At 39.9% G+C, this 17,360-nt stretch overlaps 1 protein-coding gene across 1 annotated transcript in view; it reads right to left on the minus strand.

Annotated features, from left to right (window-relative positions):
- Positions 1-17,360, minus strand: part of uchl5 (ubiquitin carboxyl-terminal hydrolase L5) — a 38,728-nt gene that overhangs the window by 14,570 nt on the left and 6,798 nt on the right. The window contains exons 3-7 of the mRNA XM_060829707.1: positions 13,392-13,497; positions 9,695-9,820; positions 8,561-8,622; positions 8,342-8,472; positions 2,417-2,480 (exon numbers count right to left, since the gene is read on the minus strand). Of these exons, the coding sequence (XP_060685690.1) occupies positions 2,417-2,480; positions 8,342-8,472; positions 8,561-8,622; positions 9,695-9,820; positions 13,392-13,497 (489 nt within the window). The remainder of the gene's footprint in view (positions 1-2,416; positions 2,481-8,341; positions 8,473-8,560; positions 8,623-9,694; positions 9,821-13,391; positions 13,498-17,360) is intronic.

Below are 17,360 nucleotides of genomic sequence, written 5' to 3' on the forward strand. Positions count from 1 at the left end.
ATTTGCGTAAGTATGTGACTAGGAAAGATATGAAGGAATACGTGCCAGGAGTGGGCAGGTGGGACTCGTTTAGTTTGGGATTATGTTTGGCATGAACTGGTTGGACTGAAGGGTCTGGTTCAATGCTGTATGACTCTAAGACATGAATGCAAAGGATAAAAAAAATCAAAGGAAACTGTTCAATAGCACCAGCCCAGACCATAGGCACTGATGAGTTATTTCTTTGGTTTCTTTCAAATTCTTTTAGTTATTTGACACAAGGTTGTTTGCACACCAATGTTTGCTTTCATTTGCTGTCTAGAATTCATCTTCCAAGTCTTTTTAGAGGTATTTTATTCCTCCTTCAATACAGGATTTGTCGAGAAAGGTGAGTGGAAGAGAGCTAGCTACTACTGGAGATTATCTAACAATGACACACAAGACAGATTTTTTAATGCCTTTTCTTTGCAGTCTAGGTAGCATGGCCATAAGGCACAAAAGCAAAAGTAGGCTATTCATCCCACTGTGTCTGCTCCACTCTGATCACAACTGATCAGATAATTCTCAACCCCGCTTTCCTGCTTTCTTCCCATAACTCGGAATTCAATTACCGATGAAACATCTACCTACCTATCTCAGTCCTGCATGTACTTAATGACACAGCTCAATAGCCCACTGTGATAAAGAACTCCATGAACTCACAACATTCTGAAAGACAAAATCCTCTTCATCTCTGTCTTAAACAGGCAAATCCTTAATTTGAGATTACGTTCGCTGATCCTAGGCTCTCCCCCAAATCTACGCCAACCACTCCAAGCTTACCGTGTATCAAGCGCCTAAGAACTTTTTATATTTCAGTAAAGTCTTCTCTCATTATTCTAAATTCCAATGAGTACAAGCCCAATCTACTCAACCTTTGCCTATAAGAAAATCTCTCCATACTGTGGATTAACTCTGTGAACCTCTCTGGATTACCTCCAAAAATTGCGTATCTGTCCCCTGGATAAGGGCATCAAAACTTCACAGTATTCCAGGTCTGATCTGATTAATGTCATACACAGTTTTAGTAAGACCTCCCTATTTTTATATACCCAAATCCCTTTGAAATAAAAGGCCAACTGGGCATTTGCCTTCCCTATTACCTGTTGCACTCGGTGCCAGCTTTGAGAGTCAAGCAAAAGGACCCAAAAAAATCCTGTGCTGCAGATTTATACAGTCTCTCCCAATTCGAATACCATTCAGCTCCTCTAGTCTTCCTGCCAAAGTGCACAAATTTTCCACATTATATTCCATCTAGAAGCTTTTTGTATATTCACTTCAGCTGCCTTTATCCCTTAGAATATCCTCACGAGTTGCCAACCCATCTATTTTTATGCCATCCACAAACTTGGTAATATTACATCCACCCCTGTTATTCATTATTCATGTATCAAAAAATAACGTGGCCCAGTATCCTTGTGACACTCCAATTGTCACAGGTTCCTATCTTGAAAATATCCTCTTTTATCCCAACATTATCTTCTATTAGTTAGCCAATCTAATTGCTATCCATGCTAATATACTATCCCAACACCAACCTTATTAACTAGCCTACGTAAAACACCTTATCATATGCCTTTGTAAACCAAGATATATTACTGACCTCTTCAAAAGGACTGGAACATGTGTTAGGCATGACTTCTCCATCATGAAGCCATGCTCAATCAGCTTGAATATATTATAGGTTTCTCTAACATCCTATATTATACAATGACTTTTTCTCAAAGACAGCTCATAAGCTAACTGGTCTATGGTCATTTGGTTTTTGGCTCCTTCCTTTTTTGAAATAAACATGTGATATTGATAGTTTTCCAATCCTCTGGCACTCTTCCAGAACCTAAGGATTCTGGGATAAGAGAGCTTTTCTGCTTTTCTTGTTACTAGTCCAGGGAGCTGAAGCTTATTTTTGCATTATCATCACAGCCTCGTCAGATAATAGCTGAAAATGTGTTGCTGGAAAAGCACAGCAGGTCAGGCAGCATTCAAGGAGCAGGAGAATCGACGTTTCGGGCATGCTCAAAACGTCGATTCTCCTGCTCCTTGGATGCTGCCTGACCTGCTGCGCTTTTCCAGCAACACATTTTCAGCTCTGATCTCCAGCATCTGCAGTCCTCATTTTCTCCTAGTCAGATAATATAAAAGACATCTTAAAAAACAAATGTACTCAATTGAGGCAAACGCGGAGGATCTAAATTTCCCCATCATATTCAATTGTGTTTTCAATATTTTCCTTTATTCTTTGTTATATTCAATTTGGAACTACTCTTGGCATTCTATATTTCAGACAATTCATGTGTAGACAACATTCAAGAACAATTTTGTCTTAGAGTGTGAAAGAACCAGTGCACTACAGTACACTTAAAATACATTAACACACTGAGTGAAAAGGAAGACTTACTTTTGTATTCGCTTCTCTATGACTGGTCGCACTGCACTGACCCAGTCATCTTGATTGCAGGCCCCTAAGAAAAGGAAAGCATATGTCAATATAGAAATGATATCGTGCCAAGGTCAATTAAAAATAAAGCCTTTTCTGAAAACTCATGCCTCTCACAGAGTTGTTCTCTATAAGTAGAGATTAGTTTACAACAATAACAACATTCCACAATAGGAGAACATAACCACAGAATCAAAAAAGAAATTTACAGCACAGGAGTATATTCAGCCAAACGTGTTCACACCAGTCAACAAATGGCCATTCAGCCTAATCCCATCTTCCGGTTCTTGGTCCATAAGGCTATGGCACCTTCAGTGCATATCCAAATCCGTTTTAAACATTGAGGGCTTCTGCTTCCATTATCTTTTCAAGTTGTGAATTCCAAAACCACATCAACCTCTGGGTGAAAAGATTTCCCCTTTTACTCCCCTCTTAACTTCCTACTACTTCCACTACATCCATAGCTCCTCATTACAGATCTCTCAACCAAAAGGAATAGGGCCTATCTATCTGGATCTCATATCACTTCTTTACATCTCCCCTCAACTTCCTCTATTCCCAAAATAATTTTAATTTTAGTTTGCCCAGTCTTTCTTCACAATTAAAATACTCCAAACAAAGCGACATCCTCATAAATCTCCTCTGTACCTTTTCTAGTCTCTCAATACCCACTTGAAAAGGCTAATCTAGATGTAAACATCCTGCATGATAATAAACAAATTGTGTACAATGTAAAAGCTCGTGTTTACAAAACATGGCTTTCAACTTAACACAAGCTTATAAAATGGGAAATCCATTAGTACATAGCTTCAAACTGTTGCATTCAAAATGCCAAACGCAAGCAGGAGAAAAATGTTGCTGTTTGACAGGTGACTTCACGTAAATTTTGAACCAAGCACCAAGTGAAAGAGCTCTCCCATTTTAATAGACATTGAAATTTCTTATTGACAAAATTTCAAAAAGCATTTAAAAAATATAGCAGGGTCAGACAAATTTAACATGGGGAATAGTATTTGACAAATGTGTTAATTCTTTCAGAATTTAATTTCTTGAGCCACACAAACAGCTAATGTAGAAGATATGTGCATATGGAATTGGGGTGATGCATTAGCATGAATAGAAGATTGATTAATGGACAAGAAGTAGAGGGTTATGATACTTTCTACGGTCAGGACACTTAAAGGTTGAAAGGTTGTGGAGTGCTGGGGCTTCATCTATTTATAACACACACCAATGACTTTGATGAAGCAATCATGTTTATTAACTAAGCTTGTCGACAGTATAAAGCTAAGTCGAAATGCAAGTTGTGAGGAGGACACAAAGAGACCATGCCGGGGCATGGGAACCTGGACTGTAGCTTTAGGGTACAGGACCTTGAGTGTAGGGAGGTTATGAACAAGGCAGCAATCTCGAAGGAGGGTGCCTGTAAACAGAAGGGTGGCTTGAAGTGTGTATACTTCAATGCCAGAAGTATAAGAAATAAGGTAGGTGAACTTGCAGCGTGGGTTGGTACCTGGGACTTCGATGTTGTGGCCATTACAGAGACGTGGGTAGAACAGGGGCAAGAATGGCTGTTGCAGGTTCCAGGGTTTAAATGTTTTAGTAGGGTCAGACATGGGGGTAAAAGAGGGGGAGGTGTGGCATTACTTGTCAAGGATAGTATTACAGCGGTGGAAAGGACGATGGAGGAAGACTTGCCATCTGAGGTAGTTTGGGCTGAGGTTAGAAATAGGAAAGGTGAGGTCACCCTGTTAGGTGTTTTCTACAGGCCCCCTAATAGTCCGAGAGAAGTAGAGGATAGTATTGCGAGGATGATTCAGGAGAAGAGTGAAAGTAGCAGGGTGGTTGTTATGGGGGACTTTAACTTCCCAGATATTGACTGGGAAAGCTATAGCTCGAGGTCGTTAGATGGTCGTTAGGTGTTTGTCCAATGTGTGCAGGAGGGTTTCCTGACACAATATGTAGACAGGACAACAAGAGGTGAGGCTATACTGGATTTGGTTCTAGGTAATGAACCAGGCCAGGTGTTAGACTTGGAGGTAGGTGAGCACTTCGGGGACAGTGACCACAACTCGGTGACTTTTACTTTAGTGATGGAGAGTGATAAGTGTGCACTGCAGGGCAAGAGTTATAGCTGGGGGCAGGGAAATTATGATGCGGTGAGGCATGACTTAGGATGTGTGGATTGGAAAAACAGGCTTCAAGAGAAGAATACTAATGATATGTGGAGATTGTTCAAGGAACAGCTACTGAGTGTCCTTGATAAGTATGTACCAGTCAGGCATGGAGTTAAGGGTCTTGTGAGGGAGCCGTGGTTTAATAAGGAATTGGAATCCCTTGTGAAAGGGAAGAAGGCGGCATATGTAAAGATGAGGCGTGAAGGTTCAGTTGGGGCGATTGAAAGTTATAAGGTAGCCAGGAAGGATCTAAAGAGAGAGCTAAGAACAGTGAGAAGGGGACATGAAAAGTCCTTAGCTGGTAGGATTAGGGAAAATCCAAAGGCTTTCTATAGGTATGTCAGGAATAAAAGGATGACTAGGGTAGGTATCGGTCCAGTCAAGGAAAGTAGTGGGAAGTTGTGCGTGGAGGTGGAGGAGATTGGAGAGACACTAAATCAATACTTTTCGTCAGTATTCACTCAGGAACAGGACACTGTTGCTGGTGTGAATATTGAGTCACAAGTGATTAGAATGGATGGCATTGAAGTATGTAGGGAAGAGGTTTTGGGAATACTGGAAAGGATGAAAATAGATAAGTCTCCTGGGCCTGATGGCATTTATCCTAGGATCCTCTGGGAAGCTAGGGAGGAGATAGCAGAGCCATTGGCCTGGATTTTTATGTTGTCATTGTCAACGGGAATAGTACCAGAAGACTGGAGGATGGCGAATGTGGTCCCCTTGTTCAAGAAGGGGAGTAGGGATAGCCCGAGTAACTATAGGCCAGTGAGTCTGACTTCTGTGGTGGGCAAAGTCTTAGAGAGAATTGTAAGGGATAAGATTTATGAACATCTGGATAGGAATAACGTGATCAAGGATAGTCAGCATGGTTTTGTGAAGGGCAGATCGTGCCTCACAAACCTTATTGAGTTCTTTGAGCAGGTGACTAAGGAGGTGGACGAGGGTAAAGCAGTAGATGTTGTGTATATGGATTTTAGTAAGGCGTTCGATAAGGTACCCCATGGTAGGCTAATGCAAAAACTACGGAGGTATGGCATTGAGGGTGCATTAGAGGTTTGGATTAGAAATTGGCTGGCTGGAAGGAGACAGAGGGTAGTAGTTGATGGTACAGGTTCATCTTGGAGTGCAGTTACTAGCGGTGTACCTCAAGGATCTGTTTTGGGACCATTGCTTTTTGTTATCTTTATAAATGATCTAGAGGAGGGGCTTGAAAGCTGGGTGAGTAAGTTTGCGGATGACACAAAAGTCGGTGGAGTTGTGGATAGTGAGGAAGGATGTGGCAGGTTACAGCGGGATATAGACAAGTTGCAAAGCTGGGCAGAAAGGTGGCAAATGGAGTTCAATGTAGCTAAGTGTGAAGTCATTCACTTTGGTAGGAGTAACAAGAAGATGGATTACTGGGCTAATGGTAGGCTACTTGGTAGTGTGGATGAGCAGAGGGATCTTGGTGTCCATGTACACAGATCTCTGAAAGTTGCCACCCAGGTAAATAGTGCTGTGAGGAAGGCATATGGTGTACTGGGCTTTATTGGCAGAGGAATTGAGTTCCGGAGTCCTGAGGTCATGTTGCAGTTGTATAAGATGCTGGTGCGGCCTCATCTGGAGTATTGTGTGCAGTTTTGGTCGCCATACTATAGGAAGGATGTGGAGGCATTGGAACGAGTGCAGAGGAGGTTTACCAGGATGTTGCCTGGTATGGTAGGAAAATCGTATGAGGAAAGACTGAGGCACTTGGGGCTGTTCTCATTGGAGAAAAGAAGGTTTAGGGGAGATTTGATAGAGGTGTACAAGATGATTAGGGGTTTAGATAGGGTAAACACTGAGAACCTTTTACCGCTAATGGAGTCAGCTGTTACAAGGGGACACAGCTTTAAATTAAGGGGTGAAAGGTATAGGACAGATGTTAGGGGTAGATTCTTTACACAGCAGGTTGTGAGTTCATGGAATGCCCTGCCAGTAGTAATGGTGAACTCTCCCTCTTTATGGTCATTTAAGCGGGCATTGGATAGGCATTTGGAAGTTATTGGGCTAGTGTAGGTTAGGTAGGATTCGGTCGGCGCAACATTGAGGGCCGAAGGGCCTGTACTGCGCTGTATTTTTCTATGTTCTATGTTCTATATAGGCTAATTGGATGGCAACACTGAAAGGAGCTAGCCAGTTATTTCAGTAACAGGAGCCCAAAACCACAGAGAGAAAAAAATACATATGCAATTTTACAGTCAATACAATAAAGAAGGAAACAGAACAATCTCAGGAAGGTTATTAGGTTGTGGAGTATCTTCTGTATTTCATGGAGAACAGTTGTAGTCAGGAGAAAGTGTTAGCATCAATTCAGTCTGTATTTCATAAAATAGTTCCTGTAAAAAATTAAAATTTGCAACAAACATTTATCACAGTAGTCGCTTTTCTAAGGTGGCATAAACAGAATGCAATATGGGCTACATCTTTATCATGATCAAATGCTAAGCAGCACACGTGTAACTTCAGTCCAATTGTATCATACAAATCACATTCCAAATGCATCTTCGATAAATCTTGCATTTCCGATTGATTCAGTAATGCTCATCAGTACAGCTGAATCCTGATAAATTCAAATGTTTATTCCATTCCCTCAACCAAATTACTGTTTTTTTAAAAAAATCATTTAAGCAAACTACTTGGTTCGTAATTTTAAAAAAAACAGACAAGGCAAACAAGTTTAATCAACTTTGCAAGGCTTCTCAATCAGACTGCGAGTAAGGGGCTGAAGTTTAAGTAGGGGCAGTGAAGGAATAGTAAAAGGATTGAAGCAGAATTTGCTCATTGCTATGCTCTGGCCAGTCACCAGTTTTAGGTAAGCAGTAAACTATCTGAATAATTGACCTTGGTCAGATTGTGATCAAGGCCACAACTTTGGCCTTCTAATGCTCAGGGTGCAAACAGAAAAAGAGGTAATACTGCACAACTCCAAACTGCTATCAAGTAATTCTGTTGGGAAGTCTACACAGCAGAATTGAGCTCAACGGAGATTCCATCAGATCGAAATTCACTGCACCGTTCCAGAGATGATAACATAATCTGGGCTGACACGTGCAGTACTGCTGGGAGCAGCTTTGCTAGATATGGTGTCTCAGATGAGATGTTAGATTACGGTCTGTATCTGCTCAGGTAGACAGAAAGGATCATATAGCACAATCTGCAGAAGGAATAAGGCATTATTCTGATGTTTTGGGTGACATTCATCCCACAACAACACCCCATACCAGATCACCCGGTCTGTTAAACATGTTACTGTCAGTGAGATGTTGCTAGCTGCTGACCGAACCATGACTACGCTTCAAAAATATAGTCAACTTATAATTAACATTCAATTATAAAAGGCAATACAGAAAGACACGTCCTTTCTTTTTTAAGTTGTTAAGTGAAGAATGATTAACACAGCCATCAAGTAACATCCCAACAAATATCACCATCTTCAGCTGGGAAGGAAGGAGAATGTAGAATTAAACAAAATAGGTTGATTTCTTTGAAAAGCTAAATTTATTGCAGTAGCAATCTTAATTATACACAAGGAAAGTGAAATATATACGCACAATCTTTTTAAGAAGTGGTTCTCATTGCCTGTAAAAAGCTAATTAACCCCAGTCCTATTTAGCTTCAATTGAGCTACTAAATGTATAAACAGACAAATGTGTAAGTAGCTCATGCTAAATATCAAAATCGTCTTTACCCAAGTCAATCGGTCCTTCTCTTAATCCATCTAATTCATATAATCTTCCATGGACGGGAAAGTAACTGACAAAATGGAATGCATCTTCTTCCTTTCCTGCAGTCTTAGCATCAAACTCAAACATCTGCTGCCTGGTAAGGAAAGTGGCAGATTAAGTTACGAACAACTTTGGGAAAAGGTGACAAGGAAACAAGACACATGGTGTAGGCTTCCTCATACCTGGCAAAACCATTGTGAACTTGTCGAATGACTTCTGAGTTGCTCAGTGCCAAGCCTTTCATCTGTTTTAATGAAAAAAGACAAGCAGTAGAAAGAGTACTTTATTGCTACATAATAAAAAAAGTGAACGTTAAACGTTTGGGTTGGAATTATACATGGAGTGATGCAGTTTGAAGTCCAATCAGATAGAGTATGTTTTTAAAATGTCACATCAGCAATCCAAAATAAGGTCAAGCAGAATAAAACTGGAGTAAGTTGTGACTTAGAGTCATAGAGATGTACAGCAAGGAAATAGATCCTTCGGTCCAACTCGTCCATGCTGACCAGATATCCGAATATACCAAATTAATTTAGTCCCATTTGCCAGCACTTGGCCCATATCCCTCTAAACTCTTCCTATTCATACGTACATCCAGACACCTTTTAAAATGTTGAAATTGTGCCAGCCTCTACCACTTCCTCTGGTTGTTCATTCCACACACGCACCACCCTCTGCATGAAGAAGCTGTCCCTTAGGTTTTTAAGCTTTTTAAAAAATACTGATTACATTTTAGATTGTTTTCTTCCTCTCACCCCTTTCAGGTCAACATGTGCCACAGAGAATTTTGCAGCTAAAGCCAGTAGAACTGTGATTTCAATGTCACTGCCAGGACTGAATGTCACAAAATATAAATGAATACTTCAAGTGACAGTCAATTCATATCATCCTTTCTCCCTTCGTAGGGAAAGTATGGTCTGCACTCAGCTGGTGTTTCAACAAAGGAGGGAAGTTGCTAACTGGGAACTACAACAGCAAAGTGACAGCCATTGGCTCCAAAATGCGTACATAACTTCCTAAAGATCTCCAAGAGGCCATTTCATCTCAAGACCCAGACAAGCTCAATTTGAAAATACTAAAGACTCTTATTATCAAGTCAACGCAAGCTACATTTAAAATAAAGTAAAACAGTATCATGTCAATTGCCACATATCAACTTAGACTATCTTTACCAAAAGTTTCACACCTAAAAGAAACAAAAAGCTTTTTAAAAAAAAATCTAAAGCTTGGTAATATTGAACATATAACTACAGAGAAAATGCATATTATCATAGAAAAATAGGTTATACATAAGGAAACTGTTCAGTTATACTTACAGCAGCATCAAAGCTTTGTGAAAATTCTTTAAATTCTCCAAGAGTTTCTCCTAGTTCTATATCTGGATGGATACAATTCAGCAACACACTAATAATGGCTTGTGTGGCACAGGCGTTATTTATAACCTTAAGAGGAAAAGCAATAATAGAACAGTCAAAGAAGGGAGATATTTGACCTAAACTTGCATTAAGATTACATTTTTAAAAAGTCACTTGGTAAAAGCAGCACACTCAGGATGAGAAGAGGAAGAGAAAACAAAGTCAGCCAAATTTGACCATCTTGATTATCAAGGGACTTGTGATGTACACAAAGCACATAAATAGGTTATAGGCTGTAACAGGGTTAGGGCAGCATTAATGCTCCACATGAGGCTCATTTCTACCCTTCTACATTTAAACAAATCAACATGTTATTTTACTTTTAATCTCAGTCTGGCTTCCTCTTAAGACAATGATAATTCCCTCACCCTGTGACATTTAATTCCACTTTCTGGGTCAAGAAATTTCTCCTGAATTCATTATTACAGTTGTTAGACACCATTGCGAACCCTAGATCAAGTTTGGCCTGCAAGTAAAAGCATCTTTTGTGTTTACCTATTGTGCTCTTTCATAACCTTAAAGATGTTTGCTGGGAAGTATACGTCTGGAGAAAATCAGGATTACCTATTATACCACAGTCAAATAACCTAATGCTTGAGTTCTTGTAAGTAGTATGCCTATGCAGACAAGACAGAAGTTCAAATACATGATTCACTTATTAGGATTGTATGCATAAGTTAAATATACATCTTAATTTACTAAATAATTTGGTACTGTTCAAAACTTAAAGTGAACATTCACTTAAAATGGCAAAAGGAAAGATTCCATAACTCACTAAAGTTTGGACATTCTACTTAATACTACAGCAAGGTTTTACCACCATGTAATTTCAACTCAAGCACAAAACCTGTGTTATTAATTAGATGCCAATTATACTAAATCTGTGCAATATCGACAAAATAGACAAAAAATAATCAAGAGCAATAACAAAGTCTCTTGATACGACAGAACTCGAATACCACTGCAAGAGAAAGATGTGTTTTTGGTCTAATACGCATCAGGACAAACACGAAGATGGCTTCTCATTTTCTTCTTCACGGCAATGCTCAGCCAATTACAGCTAACGTGCCAACCGATTAGCATTCCTTTCCTCCTGTATTATGAATTATTGTAATCATTTGAAATTAGTATTCTCCTGTTTGTTCTGATGACTGCAAGAGGAAAAACCTTTGGCAATGTGCCTTGTTTCCAGCAATATCCAGAAGACATTACCTTAAATTATTTATGACTACAAAAGAGCTACATTTCAAGCTTTAATTCTATAGCAAAATACAGTAGTGTTCATACTTTCATAGAAGTAATAATATATAATTTTCAAGAGACGGTTGGGTGGAACTGAGAAATAAGAAACGGATGATCACCTTATTGGGATTGTATTATAGACCCCCTAATAGTCAGAGGGAAATTGAGAAACAAATTTGGAAGGAGATCTCAGCTATCTGTAAGAATAATAGGGTGATTATGGTAGGGGATTTTAACTTTCCAAACACAGACTGGGACTGCCATATTTTTAAAGGTTTAGATGGAGAGGAATTTGCTAAGCATGTACAAGACAATTTTCTGATTCAGTATGTGGATGTACCAAATAGAGAAGGTGCAAAACTTGACCTACTCTTGGGAAGTAAGGCAGGGCAGGTGACTGAGGTGTCAGTGGGGGAGCACTTTGTGGTCAGCGACCATAATTCTATTAGTTTTAAAATAGTGATGGAAAAGGATAGACCAGATCTAAAAGTTGAAGTTCTAAATTGGAATAAGTCCAATTTTTATAGTACTAGGCAAGAATTTTCAAAATCTGATTGGGGGCAGATGTTCACAAGTAATGGAATGGCTAGAAAATAGGAAGCCTTCAGCAGCTCAGATTACAACGGGATCTTGTTCAGATGAGCCAATGGGCTGAGGATTGGCAGATGGAGTTTAATTTAGATAAATGTGAGGTGCTGCATTTTGGGAAAGCAAATCTTAGCAGGACTTATACACTTAATGGTAAGGTCCTAGGGCACGTTGCTTAACAAAGAGACCTTGGAATGCAGGTTCATAGTTCCTTGAAAGTGGAGTTGCAGGTGGATAGGATAGTGAAGAATGGTATTTGGTATGCTTCCTTTTGTTGGCCAAAATACTGAGTACAGGAATTGGGAAGTCATTTTGCAGCTATATAGGATATTGGTTCGGCCACTTTTGGAATATTGTATGTAATTCTGGTCTCCTTCCTATCGGATGGATGGTGTGAAACTCGAAAGGATTTAGAAAAGATTTAAAAAGATGTTGCCAGCTTTGGAGGATTTGAGCTATAGGGAGAGGTTGAATAGGCGAGGGTTGTTTTCCCTGGAGCGTCGGAGGGTGAGGGGTGACCTTATAGAGGTTTATAAGATCATGTGGGGCATGGATAGGGTAGATAGACAAGGTCTTCTTCACTTGGGGAGTCCAGAACTAGAGGATATAGGTTTAAGGTGAGATGGAAAGAAAGAAAAGGGACATAAGGGGCAACCTTTTCATGCAGAGGATGGTGCATGTGTAGAATGGGCTACCAGAGGAAGTGATGGAGTCTAGTACAATTGCAACATTTAAAAGGCAGCTGGATGGGTATATCCCCATTGGAGGGATATGGGCCAGGAGCTGGCAAGTGGGACTAGATTGGGTTGGGATATCTGGTTGGCATGGATGAGTTAGACCGAAGGGTCTGTTTTCGTGCTGTACATCTCTATGACTCTATGAGGAGGGGTTCAAACAGGACAAATAATAACCTTCAGGTGTTGTTAAAATAGACTTGTCAGCCAACAGTGAACAGGTCAGCAGAATGTGTGATAATTGAGACTAATCAGGCAGCTAAAGCATAGTGACAACCATGTATCCAACTTTTCATGTGTTAAATCATCATTTCTAACTCTCATTTTCTCTGATGTCCAGAAAATAACTGGGACAAAAAATTATTGCCATGTAATTATCTGATCATCAGAAAAAAGACAGAAGATCAGCCAACACAATGTACAATTGTGATCAATACTCCACGCTAATGAGCTGTGCTGGGGTTACTTTTAACTCTGCGAAGGACAACTTTGATTTTAAAATTCTCATCCTTGTTTGTAAATCCCATGACATCTTTAGTCTCATCCAGTCCTCCAGATTATCAGCACTCAACCGGGCTTTTCAGTCTAGATTTTAAATTGCTCCATGGTATCTTTAGCTATCGAAGCCAAATGCAAAGGAAATCCCTCCCTAGAATTTTCCATCTTCCTTTTGGTCTTGATGATTCCCTTCAAAAACTACCTCCAAATGCCAAATATTACTTTATAACCCAGCAATAAAATGTCCTAGATTACTTTATTAAGTTAAAGACAAAATCAAGCTGTTGTTGAGATTAGTGAGGTCAGTCTAAATTATATGCTTCATTTTGTAAATTGGTTTTCCTTTCAGTTTTTCTTGGATAGTTTTTTTCCAGCTTCCCTAGTCCGTACTGAGGCACGTTTATTCCAGGTAATTGAAAATGAGATTGCAAAAAGAATTCTTACTGACTGCTTTAGCAATAAAATAATAGCTTTTACCCAGCTGTTTTGTAATTGTCTTTCATTTCCAATTAATAAAATATAATCATTAAGCTTACCTGTTTAGCAAAGAAAATCTTCTCAAGTCTTGAATCTTGGACAATGGATCCTGCTGGTTCTTCTCCTGGCTGCCACTTGAATAGGAAGATGAGGCCATGAACTGGTCTAGAAAGAATGACAAATACTGAAGTTTTCAAAATGATAATTTTGTAAATCATTACATGAAATGCATACTCCAATAGAAAATATACACCCATCCCATCTCTATTAAAACATTAATGCGATCACTTTGAGCAGACCAAATGGTTAGTATGTGGGTTCACTACGAGATATAGCAAACTATCACAAATGCACCACGACTAGGCTGAAAGTGCTTGAGGACTTGTACTTGAAAAATGCAAGTTCCTTGCTCTAGAAGCATGTTTGAAGAATTTGTACAAATATCACAAGCAGGCTGAGCAGGTGTTTAGTTCCAAATTCTGTAAATCTTTAAGCATCGGGCAAATCAAACAAAAAAATCTTTCCTTCCTATTACAACCGAGATTCCAAACGCACTTCTGTTCCATCAACGTATATATTGAATCATAATCATTCATTGAAAGCTAGCTGCTTAAGTGGTAAATTGTTGGATGGAAAATAAGGAGATGGTAGATAAACTGAACAGATATTTTACATCATTTTTATTAGAGAGGACACAAGTTATATCCTAGAAACGTAGGTGACGCAGTGGCGCAGTAGTTAGCACTGCTACCTCTCAGTGGCAGAGACCGAGTTCGACTCCAACTTCGGGCAACTGTTTGTGTCGAGTTTGCATATTCTCCCCATATCCGCATGGATTGCTAGGTAACGTGTTTCTTCAGTCAGTAAAGGATTAGGAAATGAAGGGCATGAATAGATTCGATAGCCAGAGACTTTTCCCCAGGGCAGGATTGACTGCCACAAAGGGTCACAATTTTAAGGTGTTAGGAGGAAGGTATAGAGAAATCGTCAGAGGTAGGTTCTTTACGCAGAGAGTTGTGAATGCATGGAATACGTTGCCAGCAGTGGTGGTGGAAACAGAGTCATTCGAGACATTTAAGTGACTGCTGGACATGCACATGGACAGGAGTGAATTGAGGGCTGTGTATATGGTCATTTCGTTTTAGATTAGAAATAATACTCGGCATAACATCATGGGCCGAAGGGCCTTTTCTGTGCTGTACTTTTCTATGTTCTATGTAAATAGGAAACAAAAGGGAGGGTGGAACTGAAGAAAATTACAATAAATCATCACGGAAGTGGTACTGAGCAAACTGTTGGAGATGCTGGCTGCCAAGATCTCAGGTCCTGATGGACATTGCTGTAACATCTTTATACCAGATAATTGATGCTTAAGGTTTAATTTAGACAGGCAGGAAGCTGGAGGAACACAGCAAGCCAAGCAGTACCGGGAAGTGGAGAAGTCATTGTTGCGGGTGTAACCCTTCTTCAGGGCTGGGAGTGGATGTAGGCAGAGCTGCAAATAAAAGGAATGGTTAGGCAGAGTGAAGAAAGGACAGGTGAAGACGGGCAGAGGGTACGTTCTGGTTGGTCAACGGGAGGAATAAATTCGGTAGGTGTCTGTGATGAGTAGAAAGGAGGGGGGAGGGACTGGGAAGGGAGCTTATTTGAAATTGGAGAACTCAATGTTGTCAATTGTCAAAATTCTCTCGACTCAGGGAGGGTTCCATTAAATTGGAAACTCGCAAGTGTAATGCCTTTATTCCCTAATAGAGGGAGACAAAAAGCAGGAAACTATAGGCCAGTCAGCTCAACATCTGCCGTAGGGAAGATTTTTAAAAACTCGTTACAAGCTATTATTAAAGACATTATAGCTGGGCACTCAGAAAAATTCAAGATAATTCAGGCAGTGCCAACAGCATTTTGTCAGAGTCCTTTGAGGAAGTACCATGTGCTGTGGATAAAGTATTCAGATTTCCAGAAGGAATCTGAAGTGTCACAGGTCAAATAAAAACCCATGATGTACAGGTCAACATTGTGCCATGGTTAGAAGATTGGCTAGTTAACAGGAAGCACAAGGCATAAATGGTTTACTTTGTGTAGCAAGATATAATCAGTGGAGTGCCACATTAATTCTGAAGCCGCAACCTTTTACTATTTTTATAGCGAGAGAGAATTTAACTATCATCCTTTGATGTTCAAAGGCATTACCATCACTAAAACTCCCACTACCAATATTCTTTAGGTCACCACTGACCAGAAACTGAAATGAATGAAACGTACAAATACAATGACTACAAGAGCAGGTCAGAGGCTAAGAATCCTGCAATTAGTAATTCACCTCATAATTCCCCAAAGCCTGTCCAACACCTAAATGTCAGGAGTGTGATGAAATAATTTCCACCTGCCTGGATCAGTACAGCTCCATCAATACTCAAGAAACTTGACACCATACACGAACAAGCAGCCCACTTGATTGGCACCACACCTACAAACATCCACTCACTCCACCATCCAAGTTCATAGCAGCTGCGTGCATCGCCTACAAGATGTACTGCAGACATTCACCAAAGCTCATTCAACAGCACCTTTCAAACACAAGACCATTTCCATCTATAGAACAAGGACAGCAGATACATGGGAAACTATTAACTCCAAGCTCACAGTCACCATCCTGACTTGGAAATACATCACTGTTCCTTCAGTGTCAATTGGCTCAATGTTTGGAACTTCCTCCCTAACAACAGCGGTTTACGAAACCAATTCACCACAGCCTTCTGAAGGGCAACTATGAATGGGCAATAACCAGCCAGTGACGCGCACATCCCATGAGTGAAGTTTAAAAAAAATTACTTGGACAAAGAAGGCATATTTACTAAACTTGCCAATGACAGAGACAGGCAGGAATGTCAGTCATGAAGAGGACATAAGGAGGCTGTAAAGATAGATTAAGTAGGCAAAAACCTGGCAAATATGGAGTAATGTGGGAAAATGTGAAACTTATCCATTTTGGTAATAAGTATAAACAGCATACTGACTAAATGGTAAGAGTTGCAAAGCTCTGAGATGCAGAGGGAACCAACTACCCCACTACATGAATCACAAAACGTCAGTACGCAGGTTTAGCAAGTAATTAGGAAAGCTAGTAAATGTTAAAGTTTATTTCGATTGAATATACATGCATGGAGAATACACTTCAGTTATACAGGGCACTGATCAGACCACATCTGGAGTACTGTATACAGTAGAGGTTGCCTTATTTAAGGAAGAATATAAATGCTGTGGAAGTAGTTCAGAGAATATTTACTAGACTTATACCTGAAGTGGATAAGTTGTCTTATTAGGAAAGATTTAGATTTAGGTTTTATTGTCACATGTACTCAAATACAGGGGTACAAGAGTACAGTGAAGAGTGTACAATGTCGCTATTCCCAACACCATTTTAGGTATAAGAGTACCTAGGCACAAAATCCTAGGTATAGAAATAGAAAAATATATTTAAAAGGTTCAACACTACAGTTCTTCTTAGCATAAAGTAGAAAAATGAAGAAATAAAGTTAAAAGTTAAACATTACAGTCCTCCCTTAAGCCATGTATCTGCAGACACTCCACTCTACCTTTCCCCACAAAGGCTTGCTCTTCCCCAGGCAGGGCACACTTTCACTCATGATGGGCTAAGTCCTGCCCAGGATCAGCAACTGCTACAGTGCCAACCACTGCTTGGCTCATGGCGAAGGTGGGATTGCTAGACTTGCATGTTGCGAGTTCAAATGACTTGATTGAAACATAAAAGACTCCAAGAGATCTTGACAGCGTGGATGTGGAAAGGATCTTTCCTCATGTGGGAGAATCTAGAACAAGGGTTCACCCATTTTAGACAGATACAGGAAGGATTATCTTTTCTCACACAGGGTCGTGAGTCCTTAGAACTCTTCCTTAAAAGATCCTTGAATATTTTTAAGGCAGAGATGGATGTATTTTTGATAAGTAAAGGGGTGAGCAAGAATATAGGGTAGTCAGATCAGCCAAGATCTTATGAAAGATTGAAC

Source organism: Hemiscyllium ocellatum, chromosome 9 (genome assembly GCF_020745735.1).
Source record: "Hemiscyllium ocellatum isolate sHemOce1 chromosome 9, sHemOce1.pat.X.cur, whole genome shotgun sequence".
NCBI lineage: Eukaryota > Metazoa > Chordata > Chondrichthyes > Orectolobiformes > Hemiscylliidae > Hemiscyllium > Hemiscyllium ocellatum.